Source organism: Cygnus olor, chromosome 5, assembly GCF_009769625.2.
Source record: "Cygnus olor isolate bCygOlo1 chromosome 5, bCygOlo1.pri.v2, whole genome shotgun sequence".
In the NCBI taxonomy this organism is placed as follows: Eukaryota; Metazoa; Chordata; class Aves; order Anseriformes; family Anatidae; genus Cygnus; species Cygnus olor.
Window position 1 is genome coordinate 48,326,395 of NC_049173.1, and position 25,349 is coordinate 48,351,743.

Consider the following 25,349-nt stretch of genomic DNA (forward strand, 5'->3'; position numbering starts at 1 on the left):
GCACATCCTATGCAGTACATAGGTACTTGAGGGGAAGCACGCTTACTTTTTCAGCATGAACAAGTGAAGTTGCTTATTGAAGGAGACCATGCTTGCTGTAAAAGGGGGAAAACACCATGCTCCCTTATTCACCAGCTAATTCTCAGACTACTTTTCTTTTTCCCCCTTTTCCCCTCTCCTGCCAAGAGATAAAATCAAATCTTTGCAAGGCGAAGAGGCTGCATGGTAACCTAATTGTGGGACAGCACTGTGGCAAAGGTGTAGGGGGAGCACTCCTGCTGAGGAGGAGGAGGTAGGGCTCAGGGCTGTGGGCTCGCTGAGACGGAGGCAAGGGGTGGGAGCCCCGCATGGAGGCTCATTGGCAGACGAAGGCAGGAACAGGATACGTTTCAGCATGGGTGGCTCTGGGAGGAGCAAGTGTTGGGATTAAAGAGTCTTGATGAAGTTGTTCCTTTTCCTTGCAGACGGAGACAGTGAGTTTCATGGGGTGGATTTTCTGCCAGACGACCTCAGCGAGGCTCCAGACGAGACAGGAATGAGGGTGAACAAGAAATACTCCTGCCTACCTGCTGAGGAGAAAGGGATCCACATCATCAACATCCGAGCTATTGAGGATATAGGATATGACCAGCATGAAAGCACAGTGAGTAGAGGACTTGACAAAAGTGTAACAGCTGGCATGCTGCTCTTTACCTTATTTCCAAGTGTTTCCTTTCCCTGGAGGCTCTGCAGGTTTCTCCCTCCCCTTTCCGAGGTTCTGAGGAGGATTGCTGTCAGCCACAGCACATGCTGATTTGGTGGAGTTTGTGCTTTGGTGTGTGGGCTGCAGAAGGGAAGCAAGGGATCCTTTTTTTAACCTGTAGCCTAAAAAGGTGTTGGTTATTCTCAGAGTAAGTAATCTGGCAGTAAGGCTGTGGTAACCTTTAAATCTCTTTGCCCGTATTAAGCGGAACACAAAAGTACCTAAAACTGCATGCAAAAGCTATTGTTAGCAGCGGTAACCCTAAACAAATAGTCTGTAGCACACAAGAGAGGTTTTTCCACTGGACAGATTTCTAGTGTTATTAATTGTGCCTTGGTTAAATTCTTTATATCTTTATCAGCGGTTTTAAAGGAAGTTAGTAACATGAATACACAATAGGATTAGGAGTTGGCTAAGTCATAAATGCACAAATATAGGTTTATTCAGGTGAAGAAATTGAGGTGGAGTGAGCTATACAACAGATCTTGCTAGAGAAAGGTGCACCATAAAAAGCAATGCTTGATTCATTGTGCTTGTGCTTAATTAGGGTTTAGTGTGGTGGAATAATTGTGTCAGGGCACACATACCCCTTCTGCTGGTTTAAAATTGAGATGCCCTTTCTGCACCTTGCTTGGAACCAGAGGCGCACGGGTTGTGCATGGTCTTGGCCAATGCATTTCTCTCCTTCAGTGCAGCAGCACTGCAAGAAAGGATGTGGCCTCCTGAGTGCCTTTCAGCATTAAGACCACATCCTTAAAAGACTCTATTTATTTCTTTAAATGAGGACCAACAGGCTCCTTTGGATTCCTTTGTCTGCATCCCTTTTACAGTGTGAGGTAACTATTCTTTTCATTAGTAAATGTATTGAGGCATTCATATACACAGCGCAGCAGGCTCATCTGTATTATCAGTGAGTCCCCAGGACGGTCAGCTTTTCAACAACAAAGTTTGAAGAAATGGGAAGCAGCTCATTCAGATTCTGCAGTGTGACCTGATCCCTTCCTGGTGGCGGTGGCACAAAGACTAGTGAAATCGGCATTTTCAGTGCCACTTTCCTCAGCCTCCACCAGAAGGGTGCTCCAGGGCACAAGGAGCAGTGGGCAGGGTGTGCTGAGCAGTCTGGATTGCCCCGAGCAGCCAGAAACACCCAGCACACTCACTGCTGTCACCTTCAGGAGCCATCTCCAGTCCTGCCTCTCTCCTGTATTTATTCCTCCCCAGACAGGTGGACAGACTGCTGCTGGCTGTCCCCACAAAGTCAGGCCAGTGAGGGTAGGAAGTGCTTGAGGTCTGCGTCTTTTCCTCATTTTATCTTCCTGCATTTACCTGGACATCTATGGGCTCAGCCCAATTTTTCAGCAAGTGATGTTTAGTTAATTGATACGATCAATAAATCTTTAAAAAATAATACAATTAGTTATCTTGAAAGAAAACCCAGTGCTCCTGTATCTTGTTTACAGCGATATTTTGAAGAGACTATCCTGAAACCTAGTTAGTTTCTATTTCTTACTATTCTGTTCCTATAGAAGATTGCATACCTGAGTTGCTGGCCACACTGTCAGCTTGCTTTAAAAAAAAAAATCTGGATTAATGCATGCATGCCATTAATCATGAAGCAATCAGAAAGCAATAGTGATTAGTGATTTGTACTGCAGTTATGTTTAAGAACTAAACAGCAGTGTCTCAATGTGGCACAAACACAATCAGCTTTTCCATGCAGCTGGGGTCGAGGGACAGAATAACATTGATCAGCCCTCCACAGCTCAGTCCCTCCAATGAGTAAATGGTATCTGCCGAGTAAGAGGCTGTTTGGATGAAGTTTCAGGTGTGTTGGCTGTGATCAGCTCATGGGCTGCTCTTTTTATCTGTGGCTTAGAAGTTGGGTTTGGAGACAATTGTTTGCAGATCTGTTATGTTCCCAGTTTTCTTGATGAAACAAGCAAAAGGAGTGCACATCCCAAGCAGATTTTGACCAGTATGATTTGCAAATGAGAGCCGATTGCTGTCATTTGGAGCAGGATTCCTTTCCTTGCATGAGGGTTAATGTTCTCCTGTAAAATTAGGAGCTTGAAAATGTTCCTGGTCCTTGGAAAGCCACTCCTGTGATTAGTAATTTTTGTGAAAACTAATGCCAATTGTAAGTTTTCACTTTTTAAATGATCCAAGGGTAGAATTATGCGTGAGCATTATGCTGTTGCAAGCAGAAATTAATAATCGTTAGTACCTTGGTATGTTTCTACAGTTGTCCTGTGTAAATTTCAGAAAAATACTTGAAAATGGTGTTGTGTTTTGAGACTTAGATTTCTAGAGTCCTGCACCACTGCAGAGCAAATTTGCACACCATTAATTCAGAGCAGGAATAAAGCCTTTGCCACCCGCGGACTGCAAAGTGCCATGGGTTTTATAAGCGGGGAGAAAGGTGATGAACTTGGTCACAACGAACTCGCTTCCCTGGCTGCAGTCCACGTGCATTGTTGGCTGCGCTTGGTGACCAGCTGGCTCCCTTCAGTCTGTATCTGGGATGATCTCTTTCTCAGATGATACAAACTCACAGGGATAGATAAGAGAAGTGAGAAGTGATTGCACATGATATTAATCTGTTTGTCAGAACCGAAACACAGATGTCCTGGGTGGAAAAGGACAGATGATCTTAGTGGCAATTAACCCTCAACAGAGACAACCAAATCCACCCAGTAGCTAAATTATGAACTAGCATGCTGGGAATTAGATTAAATCCCAGTCATTTTATCTATTTATTTCTGGCCAATGAAATCCCAGCTGGCTATCAGGAAAATTGCAGGTGTTAACTTGCAAAATTGTTTTGTGTAAGTAGCATGTGGGGGCTCCTCCTGTAGGCTTGCTATCTGAAGATAGGCCCTTGTGTGCTCTGGGCAGCAAGGAGGGGTGCTTGATATGAGGATGTGTTCTGCTTGGTGCCCATGTCAGCTCTCTGCTAATTATTCCTCTCCTCTCCACACCCCTGCTCCCTACTTCCAGCTATTGAACTCCCTATCCAAAAATCCAGATGCTGACTGCAAATATGGACTTTACTTCAGAGACGGCAAGAGAAAGGTGGATTACATCCTAGTTTATCACTACAAGAAGTCCTCGTCCGGGAGGGCGCTCGCCAGGAGAACTCACCACAATGACACAAGTGCGCGAAGCACCAAGCAGGACCACCCGCTTCCTGGGAAGAGCGTGCAGCTGGAGATGGGGGAGAGCGAACCCCCCGCGGATTCCCATGAAGACGACAAGAGGTTTCGGAGGGAGGAGTATGAGGGAAACCTTGTGGAGGCTGGCCTGGAACTGGAACATGACGAGGATGTAAGGAGCTGCGTCAGATGCCTAAAGATAAGGAGGATGACTGGTGGTCAAATCCAGGGAGATACTGAGCTTGCCTTGGGCAGCGCTCGCTGTGGCGTGTGCCTTTTTGCCACATAGTTTATGGATGTGTTACCATAGCTAGAGGCGAGGCTTAGGTGTCTGTAAACACTAATCAGAGGTCGGTGGGTTGACAGCATGCGGTGGGTTGGATCCGCTGGTAATTCTGGTTCTGATGAGAAGTATCTGATGCAGACAGTGAAATTTTTACACCTCAGTGCAACCTTCAGGAGAATCACATTTGTGTGGGGGGTTCTGGTAAATGCTCTGGTTCAAGCATGTGGCTCTGTGCTACAGTTTTGCTCTTTCCATTCTCAGCTGTGAACAGTACAGCTTGTAATGCCCTTCACCTGCACTCTGAAAACAGCATATTCTATTAAAAGACCATTAGACTACATAAAAAAATCATGTGTTTGAAGTACTGCCAGTGTGTGATTAGTAGAAATAGCCACAGCCATATTAATTTCAAAGAAAGCTATTACAATTAACTGATCAAACCAATAAGCCTGAAATTCCTGTGAGGGAGGGTGAACGTTCATGTTGGTTTTGTTCACAGGGTGTAAAAATCGAGGTTAAGCAGTTAGACCTGTGGTCAGAGTGTTAAATAAATAAATAAACCTGCCACACACAACTCTCAAATTCTAGGGAAGGGTGATGGTACAGCGTGACATATCTTCCTTTTCTCCATCCTCAGGTGAAAATACAGATTGCTTTCTGTCAGGTTGTTGTAGTGAACTGGAAACTTGCCTGTGCCAAGTCCTAGGTACTGAAAGTCCTGAGTGTGCTGGGAGGTCCCCTCCCATGACATGTAATATGATTTCAAACGAAGCAGAAGGCTTGGCATTCAAGCCAGGGCACCACGAAGAAGGAGAGCATGTATCTCTTAGTACCAGATATCAGACCAGATCAGAAACATATAGAGATGAAAGGGAAGGGGGTTTACAGCAGCTTCCATATCCAGCACATCAGAGAAGGGGAAACCTGCAGTCACTGGAGCTTGACAGGCATGCCTGGGAGTTGTGTAGGTGGCCTTACTAACTGCAAAAAGAACAAGGGTTTTGTTCACAGATGATGTTTATTAAGTCACTTAAATGCTCTTCTGTGAAATAAATTCAAGGATGGTTTGGAAGCGATGCCTAATTAGAAGGCTGGCAGTTAGTTATGCCCTCTGAGTAATTAATGGATTTCTAGAAGGCAGGTAGGGAATATAGCTGAGTGAAAGCTAGCTGTTAAAACTGCCTGAATGTGCAAAGCAACAGCATTAGAAAGATTCATTAGTGTTTCTTTCTCTTCTCCCCTGCTGGTTTGACATCGTTTGTCCAGGGTCTTGGAGGTGGTTTCTCTGGTGGGGCTGGCAGGCACCCGTGGGTGCAGGGGTGGGCAAGAGCAAACCGCAGCTGGGGTAACTGCTGGGATCCACACATACTGCTGTTGTCATCCCTGATATTTTTGTTGGTGGTGGTGGTCAATTTTTCCAACCAATTTTCCTAATTAAAATGGTTGGTGTTTTAACATATATGTTGATGCCTGCATCTGCAGCCTCTGCTCTCCTTTCGTGCTGCAGCTGTGACCCTTACATTACAACGCACTCAAGAAATTGTAGCTTTTGGCTGGGTGCCTGTGAATCAAATTTAACTGGCTTAGTCTGTATTTGTGAATAGTCATTAGCTTTTATTTCCCAAACAGTTTTTATCTTCTTATCTGTTTAACCTAGTGGTGATTGTTCTAGAAGACAATAGCATTTCTGAGTCACGTTTTATATCGGCTCCGCACAGAGAGGTGCCCAGTGATTGTCCTGTTGTTAGAAACTGGTCCCCTCAAACAAATGAGGTTTACAGTGTTGGCTGTAATAGACTGTTCCTTAAACGTGGATGAAACGCAAAGGGAAAAGTATTTAATTTCCTCTCACTGGTAACCTTTTCTCTTGCCTTTTTTTTTTTTTGAAGACGAAAATCCATGGGGTTGGATTTGTAAAAATACATGCACCGTGGAATGTATTGTGTCGAGAGGCAGAGTTTCTTAAGCTCAAGATGCCCACAAAGAAGGTAAGCCCCAATTTTCTTTTTCCTCCCCTCCCAGAAGGCATGGTTTAAACACATTCTCATCTTTGTGCACCTTACAAACGTAGACTTCTCTTCCCACAAGCATTTTTAAAATAGTTTAATCTGCACTGCCCAGCAAAGAGGCTGGTGTTCCCCTAGTATTTAACAGGAAAAGCAAGAGAGTCATGAACTTTCTTGCTTAGGACAGCAGAAGGAATAAGTGGAAGGAGAAATGGAAATCACAAATTCCTGTCTCCTGCCTTTATCTGTACACGATGTGAGTGATCTTGTAGAGAGTCTCATCATCTCGGTGTGTTTTAAAAGAGGTTGCAATTGATAATGAAACTTACTTGTACATCTTGGAGTTTTCTTTCTCACCTGAAAGGATGGACTGCTAAAAAGTGAATGTAATACTTTGTGTGCAATAGTCTCACTGGGTTTAGGTGGCTACTTACACATCATCAGTCATGTTTGCAGGAGTTGGGACTACTCTACCACAAAATAAATTACCTCTCAGCATAATTGAAATATCATTGGAGATATCATGGTGTATTTTCATTATGAGCTAAGTTCTAAATCATCCATGATAGATAACTACCTGGTGAGTGAGCATAGCTTAGAGAGAAATTAATATTTAAACATACTAAGTGCATGTCGCAGACTGCAGCAGAAAGTCTATAATGGAACAAGAGACAGTCTCAAAGCTCAGCATCACTTAGAAAACTAAAACTACACGTTTGGTTTGGATTTTTTATTAGTCCCCATTATTGCCTCACTTACCACCAGTTTTAATCAGAAGCATAATCAGATCAAAAGAGAACTGCAATGGTCTTAGTGACTTCACTGTTGTGGAAGGAAAGTATCGTGAATATTCTTCATTTATATGGAAGGTGGGGAAGTCTTGGAAGCTGCAGGATATTGCTTCCTCTTCTTGCCTTGCTTTGACTTTTCCATCCATCTGTGTGTTCTAAGATGTTTTCAAGAAGGTAAGCTGTGCTCCTCAACAGTTTAGGCAGATGTATTTATCTAATTCATTTTTTACAGTTCAGTCTCTCTATGGATAACCAGAAAGCGATGACATTTTACTGTCTTTCTGTTTGCCCCCTCAGATGTATCAGATCAATCAGACCCATGGGCTTCTGAAAAAGATCAACTCCGTAATCCAGAAGATAACAGAGCCCATCCAGCCCAAAGTGGCCGAACACAAGCCGCAGACAGTGAAGCGCCTCTCCTACCCCTTCTCCAGGGAGAAGCAGCACTTGTAAGTGACTGCGTGGGGCCAGCAGCCATGCCAGCAGGTTTGGGTTTTTCTGATAGCACCTGGAAAGGTGAAAAGAAAACAAATGCCGATGCTTTGTTAGTGGTTACTGTAAAAACATTTCTGTTTTGCAGTAAATTTACTTTTTTTTTTCTGTGTGCAGTCCTTGTGCATTTTAACTCTTGTTAAGATATATGTTACATATCTATATAAGCATATACTTAAACTTTTAGACTGCCAAACAAAACTTAGTGTGGTTTACAGTAGTCTTTTTCCATTTAAAATAAAATGCTCAGTAAAATTTCTGGGCAGAGATGTGGGTTGATAACAGTAAGGGTAACTCCATTCATCTGGTATGGGCAGCTCACTCATGTACTGCAAACCAGGTCTTGACTTGTAAATGGTATGAAGCCAGTGGCAGCTTTGCCTTCGATTTTGGATTGGTAAGAATAGCTGTAGACGTGGGCGGAGGAAAAAATCACAAGGTGGGGCCCAGCCTAAGTTTTGGCTGCCCTGGATTGCTTTGCTGCTGCTCTTCCTTGGCCAGCATCCCGGAGGAGAAGCTTTGAAGACCATGTTTATGTGTGTGCCAGCTGGAACAAATACCAGTCCTAGGGCAGGATTTCTTCACTCTAGATATGTATATTTTTGTGTTTAATAAAGAGATGCAGAACGCTAATGGAGTTCTGTATTAGATTCACATATCTGATGGTGGGGCTAGTCAATGTATGTGACATTTGATGTATTCTTAGACTTGCAGGAACTGTATTTATACAGGTATTGCATGTGGGATGTTCCTACAGAAAAGGAGCCTCATGGCTCAGAGAAAGCCCAAAAGATGGTCCTTAGCTTGTGTTTGAAAGTGCCTTACACTGCTTGCAGTGGTGGCTTTTTTCAGTGAGGCCATCTGGGTATTTGCTGAATAAAGCAGCACAGAGTGCTCTTAGAGGTTTGCAGGTTCAGCCCAAATGTAGATTATTAGGAGAAATCTTAGACCGGTAGTGGGCAGGAATTCAACTTTAATGAGCATCAACAGCCTTTTGTGTGTCTGTGTAAAAACCTATAAATATATAAAACAAGTGAAACATATAACAGTCTCTTTAAAATGTGAGAGTTGTGTTGGACTTTCTTTTAATGAGGTTTCTACAAGCTATTCTTTAATGTTAGCTATGAGAGATCCCCAGGAGAAAAGATAACATTGAAGGGGTCAGCGAGAACAGGAAATTACTGGCTTTTTTTTTTTTTTTAACCTAATGGGCTTCCTTCTAATCTTTTAACAGATTTGATTTGTCTGACAGAGATTCCTTCTTTGACAGCAAAACAAGAAGTACTATAGTAAGTACAGTATGTAAATAATTTATGGTGGATGGTGCCTTGGTCCTGGTGTTAAGAGCCCCTTTGCCAGCTTTGGGGAAAAGCCTACTGCAAGTTTGTCTGTCTGTACCAAATGCCAGGGAACGCCTGTGACATCAATTATTTAACCAATAAATTAAGCATTTCCAGCTTTAGCTTGTATGATGAATAGCATTTGATGCTAACAGGTTGCTACCTTTAGACAGTAATTTGGATCTTCTTTTTGGTTCAAGGTAAATGCAGGACATGTTTCCTAGTAGCCATATAACCAGGAAGGAACAGATTTAGACTCTGCCACTGGTTCTGCCACCTGGACCTCTGTGTCTCATTTCCCTTTCCCTAACCATACATTTTTGTGCTGTAACTATACAAGTTTCTGCAGATCCCTTATGGAAATGAAGCCTAACACAGGAATAAAATAGTGCAAGCTACATCCGAGTATTTCCTTGTGACTCATTGACCATAAAATAGAAAGGGGAGAAGGTGCAGTCTCCTCTATAGCCACTGAAGGGGAATTTAAATGGAAAGCCCACACGGTATCCAGGGCAGTCAGAGGGACCGTGCCATGCAGCATTTGCTGCAGCACTTCTTCAAAGTACAGTGCGGACTCCTTGCCCCCTTTCAGGGCTGCTAATCGGCCCACTGGAATGTGACCATAAGCATGCTTTTATCTCATATTTAACGTTAGCCTTTTGGATGTTAAGTGGTTTTGAAAAGAGCTTATATCACGTTGTAGCTGCCCTTTATTGCTGCGGTGATAAGGGGTGTAAGATATCTAACCTCCCCTTCCTGCCACAAAATTCCAGTGTGTAGCCCCCCGGGATGCAGTGCCCCTGCAGCCTGGTGTGCAGAGATTTATCTGAGCACAGGTTGCAAGGGCTCAGGGAGTCTGACCAAGGCAGGCAGATACAGCAGGACAGAAATGGAAAGGAAAAGATGATAATCAAATTTTATTTGCAATAGCACATTTCATTTGAGATTGGGGAGAAAAATACATAGCTTTTGTTTGCAGACTTTCTTGTTATGTCTATGTATAGAGTTAAAAAACCCTTGTAGGTACAGGTAAGAAACTTAAGGGAGCAGGTGAAGAGTTAAAATTCATGACAAGAATGCCTGAGAAAGGCAGCCAGCCAAAATGACCCTGTAGAACAAGGTGAGCCAGAGGGTCAGCCTTGGTAGCTAACGCAGCAATGGGCTGAAGCAAGCAGAGCTAATGGCAGAGGCTGGAAGGAAGAGGGGTGTGGGATGTTTTTTGAAAACCACTCAAGGAACGCTGGGCATATAACAGTATTGCTGATAGTATGTTGCTTTGTTTGAAATCCCTGCAAATAACCTGGTAATAAAAGGCATATTGAGCAGTGCCCGGCATCATCTTATCCTGCATGCATTTCTCTTTGTATTCTTGTTTCTTAAAGTTCCCTGCTGCCTTTCCCATATGTATTTTTAAACCACAGTGCAAATATTGACCCTGCCGCCTACTGCAAAATGAACAGGAATCCAGTCACTCCCTGTGAGGCTTTGATGAAGAGAAACTAAGCCAAGGACCTTTTACTTACTAAAATAAAATAAAATAAAAACTATGTTATATAACTGGCAATCTCTCCATGACAGCCCTTCAGCTGGCTGGAGCTGAAAGACAGCACCGGGCAGAGGAGCAGCCTCATGTGCCCTCCAAAAACCGTCATGGCAGGCAGTGGCTGTGTTGCTTGCCTCTCCTGGGCCGTGTGCAGCCCTGGACATCCCCAGGACAGTGGCCACAGGTCCCCAGGCAGGTCAGGCAGTGGGCAGGACGTGCCTCTGCTCCTGCTGAAAAGCCGGAGGTTGCCCTCCGCCGCCGTCCCAGCCTCACGCCAATGTGCAAAGGTTATTTGACAATAAATGAAAATAAATCGTAAAACAAATACACCTGTTTTGCCACCAAGATCGTGCAAGCTCTGAAGTTTTAAGGTCAAGCTGTTTTGTTTAGCCTGGTTTCTGATAAGCTGCCGTGTGCCGCACAAGCACCACGGGGCCGGAGGGTGGGCAGCGAGGGCACAGCCAGGTGTAGCGCGGGCGGCGAGGGAAGGTGGTCAACGTGAGGGGGAACAGCTGTTCTGTGGCAGAAGTGCTTAAATGTGATCCCCTTCCTCTCGAACCAACAACAGTCATAGTAACTGGCTAGCGAGCTCAGCCCTCCTGTCTTGTACGGCTAGCTGTGTAAGGAAATCTTTAACTCTGCTGTCCTGAATGCCACCACTTTTATTAAAGAATGATGACTTCATCAGCATCTCGGTTTTGCCAATACTTATGTTTGAGCTGTGCACAGAAAGATTATGCTTTTCGCTGGCCATATCCAAAGTAACCCTTTCCTTTCTTTTACTTTGCTTCTGTAGGTTTATGAAATATTGAAAAGAACGACATGTACCAAAGCAAAATATAGCATGGGTAAGGAATTTTATTTAGGTTTAAGATCAATATCGTTTTCAGGTATTGAAAATAATTGCGTGCTGTAACTGGATGTGGAGTTTAGGTTTTTCTTCTGCTCTCTGATTTGATGTATGTGGATATAATTGTTTTATTTGGAAATTTAATGTAATTAATGTAGCTATTCATATTTTTTTTTCAAATGTGAATATGTAGATTCAATTGTAAATTAAATGATAGGTGACCATGTAGCCCCTTCAGATGTTAGTTATGTCCTTTATGGCAGGGATGGTAGATGATCTGAAGCCATGGGAACATGTGCTCTGCATTGGTTCGGTTTCTCTCTCACGCCAGTGGATGCGAGCATTACTGTGCGCTTCCGAAACTGCTGTGAGAGTCTGCGGGCTGCTCTGTTCCCTTTAAGTGGTGACCTCAAATTTTTATCGTGGGATGGCTTTTCGATGACTTAAGTGAAATGCTCCTATCTGATGATGGACCAAAGCACTGTCATAAGTGGAAGATTAACCCCGTGGCCAAGGGCTGTGGTGTGCACTGGAAGCTGACCCTTCCCTTGGTCCTCAAAACAGCTGCTGCAGGTGAAGTTTATTCTGCCACAACCAGTGGTTTTAGGATTTCAGCCCTAGGGATGGTGTTCTAAGAACTAAATTCCTAACACAGGTAAATACGAATTCGAATATTGTGAGGCAGAGGTTTATACTTGACTGGGGGACCAAAGGTAAGAAGTGGTTGGTACACCAAATTATATAAGGTGGAAGGCTGAATTCCTTCAGATGACCAAAAGAAACATATATGGATGAGAAAAATGCATGAACATGGGAGAAGGCATTTGATAACTGTTGGAATCTGTTATAGCATTTATTTGTCTACAAGCAGTTAAGTAAAACACTGAGAACTTGAATTACAGGTAGTTCTGTTCAATGTTGACCCATCAGCCATTTAGAAGTCCATCAAATAATAGAAGAATAATTACGCCAGAAATGATTTCCCTGCTTTGACTTTTCTGTTGAAGTGAGAACATACAATGTACAATTGTTGAGTCCTTATATACACTAAATTTACTTGGTGTTCAGCCAATATTAACAGAAGTTCTGTTTCCCTTTAGCATGGGAAATCCAAATTCATCTGTGACTTTCAGGACCCTTTTTTGAGTCTGATGTCAGATCATTTTTGTTGGAAATTATGTATTTGCACTCTTGAAAGGGGAAGATCATATAGTTCAGTTTGAATTCTTGCCTTAGAGTTGGTTGCTCACTTGTGGTTTTTTTTCCTTTTTTGTTTTTATTTTTTGGGGGGGTCCAAAAATGGTAAACAAATTAGAGGTGGGTTGAAAAGGCAGAGGAAGGTAAAGTGTTAGGATTCCTGGATTGTTCTTCTTCCATAGACTGTCAAGGTCACAAAATATACCTAATAAAAATGTCATTAGACTGGCATGTCCGAGGGTATAATCAGCATAACTCAATCAGGTCCTTTGTGTTACAGTGCTGGAATGCTGGGTTACAACCCAGCAAAGGTTGCAAATGGATTTGAGCAAACACAGATAATGCTGCAACACTTCTGTCCAGCAGGAAAAAGGCAGCAGCACAGCAAACACTGCAGTCTTTGTTATTTATTTTGCAAATTTGTGAAAATGTGAACGTATCATAGTTGCTAAATGCTGATATGTGCAAGTATATTATGTAGCTATTTGGTAGCACAGCCTTGGAAGAATAATTCATCTGTTCCTTAGTTGTTTCTGCCAGAAGCGTGGAGATATTTGCAGAAAATTCATAGCACTGTATAATCTTAAATAGCACTTTGAAAAAATAATGATACAGCATACCGAGCACTGCTGGAGCAGTTCCTGCAGCAGGTGCTCAGTAAAAACATGAGTGAACTTGAAAATATTAGTGAGCTTGAAAAATTGTTCTTTCAAGAACAATTGAAAATGTCTCCTGAACCTGCAGTGATCTGCTTCCTGGTTCATGCTTGCTGTCCCGCACTTGTGGTAGCAATGAACAGACAGGCAGCATGGAGCACACTGTAGCAGATCATTTTTCTTTGTTTGAAGTCCTTTGAAATTCTCCACAATGCCAGATTTTTTTTTTTTAGTTAGCCTTGCACAAAGAGAACTGCTTGACTTTGCACTGACTGACCTGAACAGGCTGTGACTCCATACCCCAAACCAGTTAGTCGGATCACCAACCTATCTTCACAGATAACACGTTCAGATGCGGGTACCGCTCCATCACTGGGAGTAGCTATATGAATGCCAGCAGAGGCAGCAGCGTGTGAGAGGCTGTGCCCTACAGCCCTCAGAGGTCCGGGTCTGGCCAGGCGACTTCTGGGAGAGGTGCACCACAGACATGCCCTTGGCCCTGTGCCTTCTCCCATCCTTCTGTCGCTGCTGTGCTCTGGCTCTGGTGAAGGAGCGGAGCTGCACCTGAGAGGGCAGGACCTCAGAGTCCCATGTGCCACATACAGTGTGTAGATGAAGCATTAACTGCTTTCAGGCTCATGCATGTAACTAATAAACGGATGTGTAAACAGGGAAAGGAGAGGGAAGAAAGAAGGAAACTACCCTTTTAAATAAAAGACGAAAATGTGGTAAATATGGTAAGTATTACGCCAAGGTCTTTGCAAAGGCTTTCCCTACAATTTCTCTAATCAATCTGAAATCTAAATTCAAAACTCTGCGTGTATGGCGAGTGCGTGTGCGTGTTCCCGTATGCCATCAATTCCAGTTGTATTCTTCTTGTGATCGAGCCTTCTGCTACAGACTTTCAAATCTGCAGGCTTGCCCTTAAATCAAACTGACTTTTCAGAAAATGCAGTTTATTATAATGACTAATTTCAAGTCATTGGCTTCTAATTCTTGATTCTCAAATATATATGACTTCTTCTTGCTCTCTGCAGTTTTCCGTTTCATAAAATGAGTTATGTTTAATAACCTATATGATTAAAAATGAAAGTACATGAAAAGGAATGAGATGACAGAAAAATCATTATCTGAGCAGATGACTGTTATTTTGAGGGAAACCTCCAGGAAGGTTGATGAAGTGAGACTGTCTGGCCTTGAAATTGTAAATAACTATTATGTCTTTATTTTTCAAGGGATCACCAGCCTGCTTGCCAATGGAGTTTACAGTGCTGCATATCCTTTGCATGATGTAAGTGATCTTGGAATATATTTTACATGTCTACTGTCTGACACAAGTAGTCCTTGTTGTGTTATGTATTAATGGCATCATCCCAAACATCAGTGCTCAGGACCCTGACTTCCTGCTCGCTTGTAGGATGGATGACTATAGTAACCTCTGCAGGTTGTTTCCATCACTGTGGTCACTTTTAATGAATTCTCCACCTCTGTCCTACTTTTGATGATCATAGATGATGTCTTAAAATGATATTAGAGGAGTTGCTTTGGTGGCTTGGGAAATGGAATGGTTCTGTTACTTTCTGGCCTGCTCCCAAGGTCTCTGGCATCATTGCTGAGATGCATATGTATTCGTGGGGCACCAAGGGGCTCACTCCCAGATCTAAACCTCTCTGGCATTCCCCTCAGGAGAGGCTGAGGGAACTGGGACTGTTCAGCCTGCAGAGGAAAAGGCACAGAGGGATCTTATTAATGTCTATAAATACCTGAAGGGAGGGTGCAAAGAAGGCAGAACCAGGCTCTTTTCAGCGGTGCCCAGTGCCAGGACCAGAGGCAGCGGGCACAAAGTGGGACACAGGAGGTTCTGTCTGAACACCAGGGAGCACTGCTATGCCCTGTGGATGACAGAGCAGTTGCACAGGTTGTCCAGAGAGGTGATGGCATCTCCTCCTTGGAGATCTTCAAAAGCCGCCTGGACATGGTCCTGGGCACCCTGCTCTGGGTGTCCCTGCTTGAGCAGGGGATTTAGATCAGTGACCGCCAGAGGTCCCTGCCAACCTCAGCCATTCTGTGATTCCCTGAGTGGGAGGCATGCAACAGCTGTGTGCTGGTGTCACCTTAACTTGGGGGTTCACAGCACAGCTAGAACTGACAAACACACACCCTCAGCCAGAGCCTTGCAAAAAAGGCCTGGCAGATGTCAAGGGGACATTGCAGAAATACTGCTCGTGATGTGCTGGCTGTGTAAGCATCCAGAGAGTACTGAGCCCAGTGCAGATTTCCCCATGGGAAATATGCAGATGAAGTGTGCCATCTTAGTTTTCTGCCCTGCTCATTTTGTCTTGAGTGTTTTATTTCTGAGTAACAGTGATCACAACAGGCTCGTCATCTGCCTGATGCTTATCACAAACATCAGGCACTTGCAAGCTACAGTGATATCACTTAGAAATCCAAAAAGGTTAAATAAACTTCTCTGCATGTACTGGCCTCACATCTTTAGACAGGTACTGATAGGCTCTGTTGTAAGTAATTTATTAGTTGTCTTCATTTACTCCTTTATCGTATTTAAAAATAGCTCCATATTAAAACCTCAGATCTAATCAGCCCTGAGTGTTTGGAGAGTCTGGATACAGATCAGCTCTCTCAGCTGCTCTCTCCTCTGTCAAGTGGACTGAGATGAACCCCAAACACCGTGGAAATACCACATCCTTTCCCTTGACATTTTTAGGCCACCTTTATCACTTATTCATTCCTTTTTCCCTGGTGACAGACATCATTACTCTTTCTTAATGTGCCCAACGATGAGACAAAGTGTGCCATGACAAATGAACTCCTAAAATACAGCATTATTTTACAGATTGCATTTCTGTTTTCGATGCATTAAGTGAGCAGGATACATGGGCATTGCAGGAGGCATAGCAGCTCTGGGTGCGACTCTCCGAATGACACAAGTTTTCTTTTTTTAAAGGGTGACTATGAAGGTGAAAACGTCGAACCCAATGACAGAAAAGTAAGTGGATGTAACGGGGTTTAACTGGTTCTTGCCAGAGTCACAGCCTGAAGTCACCCACTGGGTGACTTCTGGGCATTGCCAGGATTTCACACAAAATACCATGAAAATGCCACGCAGTAGAAGTACATGAATACTTCCTAACGTTTCAACCTGCCTGAATGTGGAGCACGATGTGGCTATGTATAAAGTACCAGCTTGGTGGTAATGCATTACTTGCTGTGTTGGCAAGTATTGACAGCATTTAGACATGGCTCCTAAAGTTGGGGTGATGTAATGTCAGGCCTGCACTGATGAGAATATGCTCAGCCATCTTCTGATATGCATACCTGAAACAAACCCTGCTTCATGCCACAGCGACCTGTGCAAAAAGCATTGCAGTCTCTGGTGAATTAATGTGCTGCTGCTCTGGACGGAGGAGGGGACCACCCAAAATATGAGTGTGAAGGTGATGGCTGTTGGGAAGGGTGAAGAATGGCCATTCCTGATAAATTCTCATTTGCATCTAAGCTTTACTGTGGAGTTCAGCCAGAGATTGTCTTATGGTTGTATGCTAATGCCCTGTATCACTTTCCACATAAGTCTGTGGCTTAAGTTGTTTTTACTGTCTGTATACTCAAAGGCATTTGTTTAGGAACAATTCTGAGGGAGTACCTCTCATCAGAAAACGCAAATTTTTCTACACTGTGCAGAAATGTCAGATTCTTAAATTCAGAATGGAAGTGCTGCATACTTGTGACCACACTTCTCTAAAGCAACTTCTCATTTTCAGTGTGGCAGATGAGAGCTTAAGTACACTCATAACCTCCCCACTTCCAGGAGGAGTTTCTGAATTTGGTGCCACATACGTTGGGCTTCCAGACCAGCAGCACCACCACCCTGCCTTTGCCTTTGTGACTTGTTTCATGATCACGTCCCCAGAAAGATTCTGTGGAAAAGTGTGGCTCAGGGCATGGGAGAAGCAGATCTCAAGCCCTCATGGTTGGCCATATGAAAATAGGTACCCAAAATTAGAGGTCTGCTGGGCCTTGATGTGCAAGTGGCTCACCAAGGGACAGCTGCTGTTGATTTCCTCCCTCCCACCCATCCACCCCCATTGATTTGTGTTAAAAATACCACATGGTTGTCATGTCATCATTGAGCAATACATCTCTCAAACAAAAACAGGATGAAAGTCCACATTTTGTAAAGCATCTGGATTATCATCTTTACTACTAACCTCACAAATGCACTTATTTCACAAGTCCACTGTCTGTTTTGAAATGTTTACCTTTGCTTCAGCTTCCAGTTCCTTCAAATAATCCTTTGGTGTGCTTTGGCATGTCTCTTCTGGTTTCTTGAAGTTTTCTTTAATCTAATCCAGTGCTAGGCCAGGCTGTGCCTTTTTTGCAACAGAATAAAATTTGAAGCATAGAAATGAAGTAAATATTTAGGACTAGCAAACTGATCTTCTATTATCATGTCTTTGAAGCTGTGCTTTGAATAACAGGCTGATAAATGTCAGGATAAATGAAATAATTCATTTGTACTATAAATGCAAATTTTGTTTGAAGTGCCGTACAGAAGTGAAAAATGACACTGATGCAAAGTCTCCTCAGTTTATTGTTTTCTGATAGGCTTGACCAGTTTATCTCACCAAAGAATTATCTTGTTTCCAGATAATAAAAGGAAAAGCCTCTGCTCATGTACGTGGATGTTGAGGTATCTGAATAATTGCATGTTTCCCAGGCAGAGGCAGCTGACCTTAAATTTTTGGAAACATGGTTGAAAGAAACCTAGAACAGAATTCAAATCACACTTGCGAGAATGTTGATATTTAATAAAAGCCTGCCTTTCAGGTTTCAGTTTCTGCCCTTGCGGTTGTAAGGAAACTAATAAAGATGAATTATTTTGGGCGAGGAGGGGAAGATCCGTAGTCCACCTGTATTTTTGACATCACATTCCTGTAGAAGGAAGGCTGTATGTATGAATGATTTGAAGGTGCGGTACAGCCGTTTAGCTTGGAAGGTTTGTATTGATAAATTGGCAGAAGAATTGCAGACCTGGTCTAGAAACCCTGCTGGCTGTGTGGTACAATGCTAGAGGGGGGCTGTGTGTGGCAGAGGCTGGAGTACCAGCCTGCCTGACCTTGCTTTGCCTGCGCATCACTGGAGGAGCACAGCCACATATGCCAAGCTTTTCCCTGCTGCAATAACATAGCATATGGACTTGAGCAGTGGCGTCCTGCTTGGGCTTGTCTCCTAAGAAGTGGTCTCAGAAATTACCATCAGAACATCTCCTGAAATATTAGTAATTAGTTCAGGAACATCATGCTCCCTAGCTCTTGTAACTGGGTTGAAGCAAGGAAAGAAGTAAAGGTGGGAATTCAAAAGCAGATGGTGAGAGGCCAGTCCCCTCGTCCCAGGGAAGGTGATGGCAACAGGTAGCCAGTGAGCACGGTTATTTCATCCAGTATTTATTGGACACACACACACACAGATTTCATGTTCACTCTGTTAGTTGAACTATATTTTAAAAATCAGATCATAGAAGCACTATTTCTGTGTTTTAGAAAGTAAAGGGTAAGTGGAAGATCTTGTAGGAAACTATTTTTTGTGAGGGATTTAATTTTATATCGTTGTTTTCTTTGGCCTATATCCTAACCAGAAGGATGGGTGGAAATCATCACGTTCTTCTAGTTTAAAGCTGAACACCTATTAAATGCAGCCTTCCAGGCACCTCTGCACAGCTCCTCTTGATGGATGCTGAATATTCACACTGTGAAAACAAACCCACTTATGCTAGTTTTCTCCATCTTGTAACTCAAAGCATGTTCATCTTTTGCACCTGTTCAGCTAGATACTTTCTGCAGATCATAAAATCAGGACTGCTCTTCCCATCTCTGCTGTAGTTATCCATCAATCCCATTGCTGAAAAGCCTTTTAATGTACTAGAATTCATCACTGCATTATAGCATGCCAGATCACCAAATTTGTTTTTAATACTTAATGCAGACTGTGTATTGGCAGATCTGAGTTATGTTTTGAAATTGAAGAGAGGTGAGACTGGATCACAGCACGAGCACTGCAAAGGAGAAGTCAGCCACGCGTGTGTTGCTTCTGTTTTTGACCTTCTTTTCTCTTTTACAGCTCCTGTGCGAGGAGTGGGCGAGCTATGGAGTCTTCTATAAATACCAGCCCATTGACCTGGTGAGGTGAGAGCTTAGCCCCGAGGTCGGGTTCCCGCGCCGCAGCCCTTCCCACCCATGCTCTGCAGCACGTGCGGGTCCCTTGGTGCCCATCCTCCTGAGGATGGACGACTGTGAACTTGTGGTGCTGTGCCCAGGAATAGTCCCACGTCTGCATCTCCGGCTAGCCTGGTGGAAAAGAGGGGAGCAGGGCTGGGTAGGGAGGAAGTTTGTGCAGGGCTTCAGCGCTCTCAGTGAGTTTTGTTTGCTCTGGGTGAGAGTGGAGACTCTATAGAGCAACTGAGTTACACAAAATGCAGGGCTTTTGTAAGATGAATAGCTCTCAGGAGGTCCAAAGATACCAGTTTACATGGCAGAAAGACGGGAAAAAAATGATCAGTTGGACTGACTGGCTTTCATGGTGCCTTCATCACCGGATTAACTCCAAACATCATGAGAAAGAGAGTCCTCTGAGGGGAAAACATTCCCACAGGTCATTGGATCTTACTTTCTTCATGCTAAATCCAGCTGTGATTCATAATTTTAGCCATGATATATTTTAAGAAATAGGAAACATTTTTTTTTTTCTCTCTCTCTCTTTAAATCTTTAATGTCTTTCAGAAAATACTTTGGAGAGAAGATTGGACTATATTTTGCCTGGCTGGGAGTTTATACACAAATGCTTATTCCAGCTTCCATTGTAGGGATTATTGTTTTCCTATACGGCTGTGCAACTGTGGATGAGAATATACCAAGGTAAAAACAAACAAAGAGGAAAAAAAACAGATTTGTCTTCCTTTGCATGCTTCATCTTTTGGGAGGTGTGCTTGAGGTGAGGGCAAGTTCCCTGGGCCAGGGGAGCCTCCAGTCTCAACAATTCCTGTTTCCAATAAGCAATGGAGACTTACCAACAGCTGAGCGCAGGCACCAGAACTGAAGTGTATTTTAAAATAATTAGCAATTATTGTTAATATTATTTGTTGAGTTGCGTTGATGTACTAAAAATAATTCTTGGCTGTTTGCTCAGGTATTTTTTTTTTTCTAACTCAGATCATTATGTTAAAACAAACCAACAAAATGCTGCTAATGATAGGTTTTAGTGCTTTCCATCTTAAAATGCTGACAAGTGTGCTGTGTGGCATGAAGATAAATAAAGAATATACATGTCTAAACTAAGCAATTGTGGTCAGATTAAAATCTTGATGTCCTACTATTTTTAAACTTTACTAAGTTTTGTATTATAATAATTTTTAAAGCCCTATGATTTTGCATTTTGTCCTGCATGCATCATCAGCTGTGTATGAAAATTACATACTTTGTGCAACAACTATAAGCAGTGATTAACAAAGCAGATTAATGCATATAAAAATAGATTTATTTTTGTTTATTAATATTCCTTTTTACTTTTTCCAACTGTGGAAGAAAGTCAAGGAGAGCGTCAGCATTGCTATTTCAGAGATGGAGTGCAGAGAGGTTAAATTCGTTAACTCATCTCTTAATACTCAATGTTTCCCTTGTTACCTTATCTATTGCTGTCCTTAGTATTTTAAAACAAGAATGATTTATTTATTTTTTATGTTTTTAGCTTTAAGTTGCTGTAATAAAAAGCATAGACCCTTATGAATCTCCTGTTTCAGCCCCTATATCAGTGTAGGTTATGGACAGAGCTTCTCACTGGACCAGGAAAGAGAATCACTACAAGAGTACCATTTGATGGTCCTGAAGATCAGAAATAGATGCTGTGCCAAAGAGAATGGCCCATCAAAAAATATTGTCAGAGTATGGAAGATGAGCTGTACTGACCTTGCTTTTCACACGTGTTGTTGTCTCCTTGCAGTATGGAAATGTGTGACCAGAGAAACAATATCACCATGTGTCCTTTGTGTGACAGAACATGCAGTTACTGGAAGATGAGCTCTGCTTGTGCAACAGCTCGTGCAAGTCATCTTTTTGATAACCCTGCAACTGTCTTCTTCTCAGTCTTCATGGCTCTCTGGGGTAAGAAGATAAATGCCTTGATGTTAAGTTTTTAATTATTTAAAACACAACAGGAAGAAACAGAAGAGATAAAGCAGTATATTTATACCCAGACAGTTAATTATGTAAAGAACTCTCCCCCCCAACATGAAACTGTCACCCCAAAATTTATATTCTGGACAGAAAGCTAAAATTCAAAAAGTTGCTCAAGATGAATATCAAATGAGATTGTTAAGCATCTGTCATAAAACTGCAGCATGGTATGTCAAAATTTCATTAACTGGATTGCATAGCTTGCCAAAAAAAATCTATTGCAGAGCCAGCTTCCACTTTAGAACATTACAGAAGAAATGTATTGATGTACTTTGGGGCTGAGGGGAGGGCTCCGCGGGGAAGTGTAATGGCCTTTAAACATCTCCGGACAAACCAAGATTGATTCTTGAGTGTGCTCTGAGAAGCAATTAAGTTTATCAGCAAGCAGACATCATGCGTGTGGACCAGCAACCGTGTTGTTATAGGTATTTTTTCTGATGCTGACTGGCCCTGTATTTGAGCCAGTCACTTAACCTTTCTTTTCTCATCTGGGGAACTTATTTAAAAGCATTGCAAAACATTTGTGAGAGTGGTTCAGGGGTGGTTAAGAGGGTTGTGTGAGCTGTGGTCATCCCTGCTGCGAGGCAACGGGGCCTGTTTAGATAAATGGGAACTGTTGGATCCAAAACCCGTGGTTGTAACTGGGAGCCCTGTACAGAGATGCTGCGGAGAACAGGGACGTGTGCTTTATTCCCCTCAGCTGTGAAGTTCAACAGCTACATGTTCCTAGTGTTGGTGAGGGGCAGAAGACATTTGCCCCTCCTGTCAACCTTGTTGTGAGCTACCAAAGAAACTGTTTTGGGTAATATTTAATCCTAAAAACCCAACACAGGTTTTTATTTGTAATGTACCATTTTTTACATTCACATTCACCGCATCTGATTTCAGCACACGTTGGTGTAACTCCACTTACTAAGAGCTCATTGTCAATGACTGCAAGGAAAAGGACAGTCCTGCAGATAGATTGAAGGGGCAGTGGAGTGTTGGGAGTGCAACAGGTTCAGAGGGAAAGCTGGAGAGTTGGGGAGGTTGAACTGAATCACTTTATAGCAGGGAGGAGCGACTGTAATCTTCAGGATCATCTGGGCGTGTAACGTACAGGGAGAAATGTGATACACCCCAAAGCAGGGTGCCATGTCAGAGGCTTTAAATAGTCTGATGCTGTCATGTGGAGAGTCAAGTATCAGTTTTGGTCTCTTTCGTTTACTGTTATCGTGACCCACACACAGTTCTTGGCACATAATGCTCTATTATCCAAAGAGTGAGGCTGTTTACATCCCTTTCTTTAGCAAAAAGGTATGGGTCCCTCCATCCATTTTCAACCTTCTTGGGCAAAGGCAGGAATATTGGCAGAAGCCAGTTTCTGTGCTGTGTACAAAATGAGGCTTAATATTAGAGATAGTGTTGGAGTGGAATGTGAAATTTCCTGAGTTGTTCTGGGTCAACATACAATTTTATTTTGGAGTAATACCATGTAAAATAAATGTTTGTTTTTTCAAAAATGTCATTTTGAATTGGGAAATATGAACTTTTTCCACAAGGTTATGAACTTGCATTACTGCGAACAGTTTCTAAAGGATTTGTCGAAGTATTTTTTTTAAATGAAAGGAACACTTTATTTTTTAAGGAAATAGTATCAACAGAAATTGTCTAAGTGTAGGTACATGCATAGTCTTCAGTGCCATCCATTTGTGAGCACCTCTGCCTGTAAGGAGAAGTTTTACTAGGCTGATGTGCAGTTGAAGTAGTGAGGCAGAGGGAAGCTAACTGACCTGCTTGGGTGACTCAGGGTCTCCTTGGCATAGCAAAGGATAAATTATTCCAGGTTTGGAGGTATCCCTGTGAGCAACCACTCGGCCAGGCTTTCTTTCTGCAGTGTTATTACAACAACCTGGAGAACTCTACTCATGTGGGAGTTACAGCAGCTACAGCACTGAGCTGGGCCTCTGTCACAGGTTCAGCATTAAATACCTACCATGGCCCAGTGCTGCTCCCCAAAATAGCAGGCTCTCCTTGGCCCAGCCCTGAATCTTACCTTGTACTGAGTGATACTGGCTTTTTTCCAAAGGAGTAAACCTGAAGCTGTGGTCTTAAATGTCATTAAAAAACTCAGAAAATAACATCATCTGGACAGTAACCTTTGGCAACTGTTGAGCTCGATTTCTGCTGGTGGGCCCAGATGAAATATGAAAATGCAAGTGTGCCTGGTGAAGAGGCAGTGCTCCGCTACTGCATCTTACCTGGCACGTGCGCCTGCTGCATTTGAAATGGGCTGGCTGCGTTTCAGATGCAGTATTTTCATTTTGCATCGTTGTAAGTCAGTGCCATGAAATGATTCCTAGTAGCACTAAGAAATGAGGTGTTACTCATTTTCCATATTCCTCACTATGGGTGGAAACTGCAGACCCCAGGGCAGGAGCTGCAGCAGCATGGGATGGGGAAGGAGCCCTGGAAACCCAATGTGGTCTTTCTCAAGAGACACTTATGGTGATACAGATTTACAGGAAGCATATGGCCTGTGCAGGGACTCAGTTGTAAGCTTGGCAGGTGGGAGTTTCACTTAGAAGATGAATGAGTGTCATGACCATAGCCAGGCTCCAGTCACGAGGGTGTCCTTTCCTCTGTATTCAACCTTCTTCCCCTCTCCCTGCCTCTGTTTTTTTTGAATGTGGGGGGTGAATGTTTCTGAGCACATCTGTTAATGCTCACTGCGGGAAGCTCCCCTGGGAACACCACTTCTGGGTAGACTTGCCTCTTTCATAATCACTTATTTATTATACAGTACTGGTGTGTTCCCAGCATCTAAATATGTCCTCTGAGAACTTGCTCTGTCTCAGAGGCAGATAGACTGATATAGACTGGGATCTTCTGCTGTGACTCAAGAACTGCATTAATGAGGTTTCTTCTCTGGAATTCTTCCCCATAAAAAAGAAAATTCTAGTTCTACTACTGATAAAAAATATATATATATATATATATATGTGTGTGTGTGTATATATATATATATATATATATATAAAAATAATACATATTTATATATATATATTTATATATATATAAATTATATATATAAATATATATATATATATATATATATATAAGGCTTCTTTAACAGCCTGCCCACCTGCAGCTTTTACACTGGCATGAATATTTTGGTTTGGGTGTGATTATAAGAGCTAACAGTACTATTAAGAATACTAGATGGATGGAATTATAATATGAAAATGGTTTATTTTGATATCTTTGAGGGAATAACTGTACCAACAGTACTAGGCTAGTTAAATCAGTCGTATTTTGTAGAGATGAAAGACAAATTTGTTTGGGCTCACAGACAGAATTACGTACAGATGAAGACAAGCAGTATCATTAGTCACACACAAATATTTAAATAAGTTTAGGAGTCTGACTTTCTTAGACCCCTTTAAAAACTGCATGCATCGTTCTGCATGAAGCCACGTGGGTACAGCGAATGCCCTTTCTTTTAGCTCATGTAGAAAAGTTGGCTGCTAGCACCGATTACCGGCACTTCCCAGGCAGACGTTACCGCTGAATGAGCGAGCAGCCACAGAGGAGTCAGGCTGGCCGGGTGTGCTGTGTAATGCTGCACCTGCTGGGACCTCCCGGTGGCAACAGGGAGCGTGCACATGGGCATCTTCCTGGCAGGCGCAGCTTCAAGGCACGTCCCCGAGGCTGGTATGACTTCCGAAGCTTTTTGTGAAACGCCCAAATAATTGTCAACCTGTTGTTTCAGCTGCTACCTTTATGGAACATTGGAAGAGAAAGCAGATGCGCCTCAACTACAGGTGGGACCTGACTGGGTTTGAAGAGGAGGAGGTTTGTCCCTTCCTTTCTGACTCTTTGCTTTCCACCGCGGCATTACAAGTCCCTCCTTGCACTGAGCCGCCAGACATTGGCTCATGGGGTGCTTAAAAGACAGGAAAATCCCATGCATGAACTGTTTGAGGTTTTTATAGCAAGGGTATGACTAGTACGTATTATTGCCATAGAAACGTAATTGTATAGCTACAAAATCTGGTGTTTTGTTTTGTTT

The 25,349-nt window shown here is 42.8% G+C and overlaps 1 protein-coding gene across 5 annotated transcripts in view; it reads left to right on the top strand.

Moving 5' to 3' along the window:
* ANO1 (anoctamin 1) overlaps positions 1-25,349 on the top strand; it is a 77,855-nt gene that overhangs the window by 33,966 nt on the left and 18,540 nt on the right. For 4 of the 5 annotated variants that reach the window (XM_040558984.1, XM_040558986.1, XM_040558982.1 and 1 more), the window contains exons 2-14: positions 465-643; positions 3,740-4,066; positions 6,070-6,168; positions 7,275-7,426; positions 8,704-8,758; positions 11,149-11,200; positions 13,727-13,792; positions 14,291-14,346; positions 16,021-16,062; positions 19,191-19,255; positions 19,850-19,984; positions 21,066-21,226; positions 25,050-25,132. In XM_040558984.1, coding sequence (XP_040414918.1) covers positions 536-643; positions 3,740-4,066; positions 6,070-6,168; positions 7,275-7,426; positions 8,704-8,758; positions 11,149-11,200; positions 13,727-13,792; positions 14,291-14,346; positions 16,021-16,062; positions 19,191-19,255; positions 19,850-19,984; positions 21,066-21,226; positions 25,050-25,132 — 1,401 coding nt within the window. In that variant the 5' untranslated portion in view covers positions 465-535. The remainder of the gene's footprint in view (positions 1-464; positions 644-3,739; positions 4,067-6,069; positions 6,169-7,274; positions 7,427-8,703; positions 8,759-11,148; positions 11,201-13,726; positions 13,793-14,290; positions 14,347-16,020; positions 16,063-19,190; positions 19,256-19,849; positions 19,985-21,065; positions 21,227-25,049; positions 25,133-25,349) is intronic. The other variant, XM_040558983.1, reaches the window with a different exon arrangement.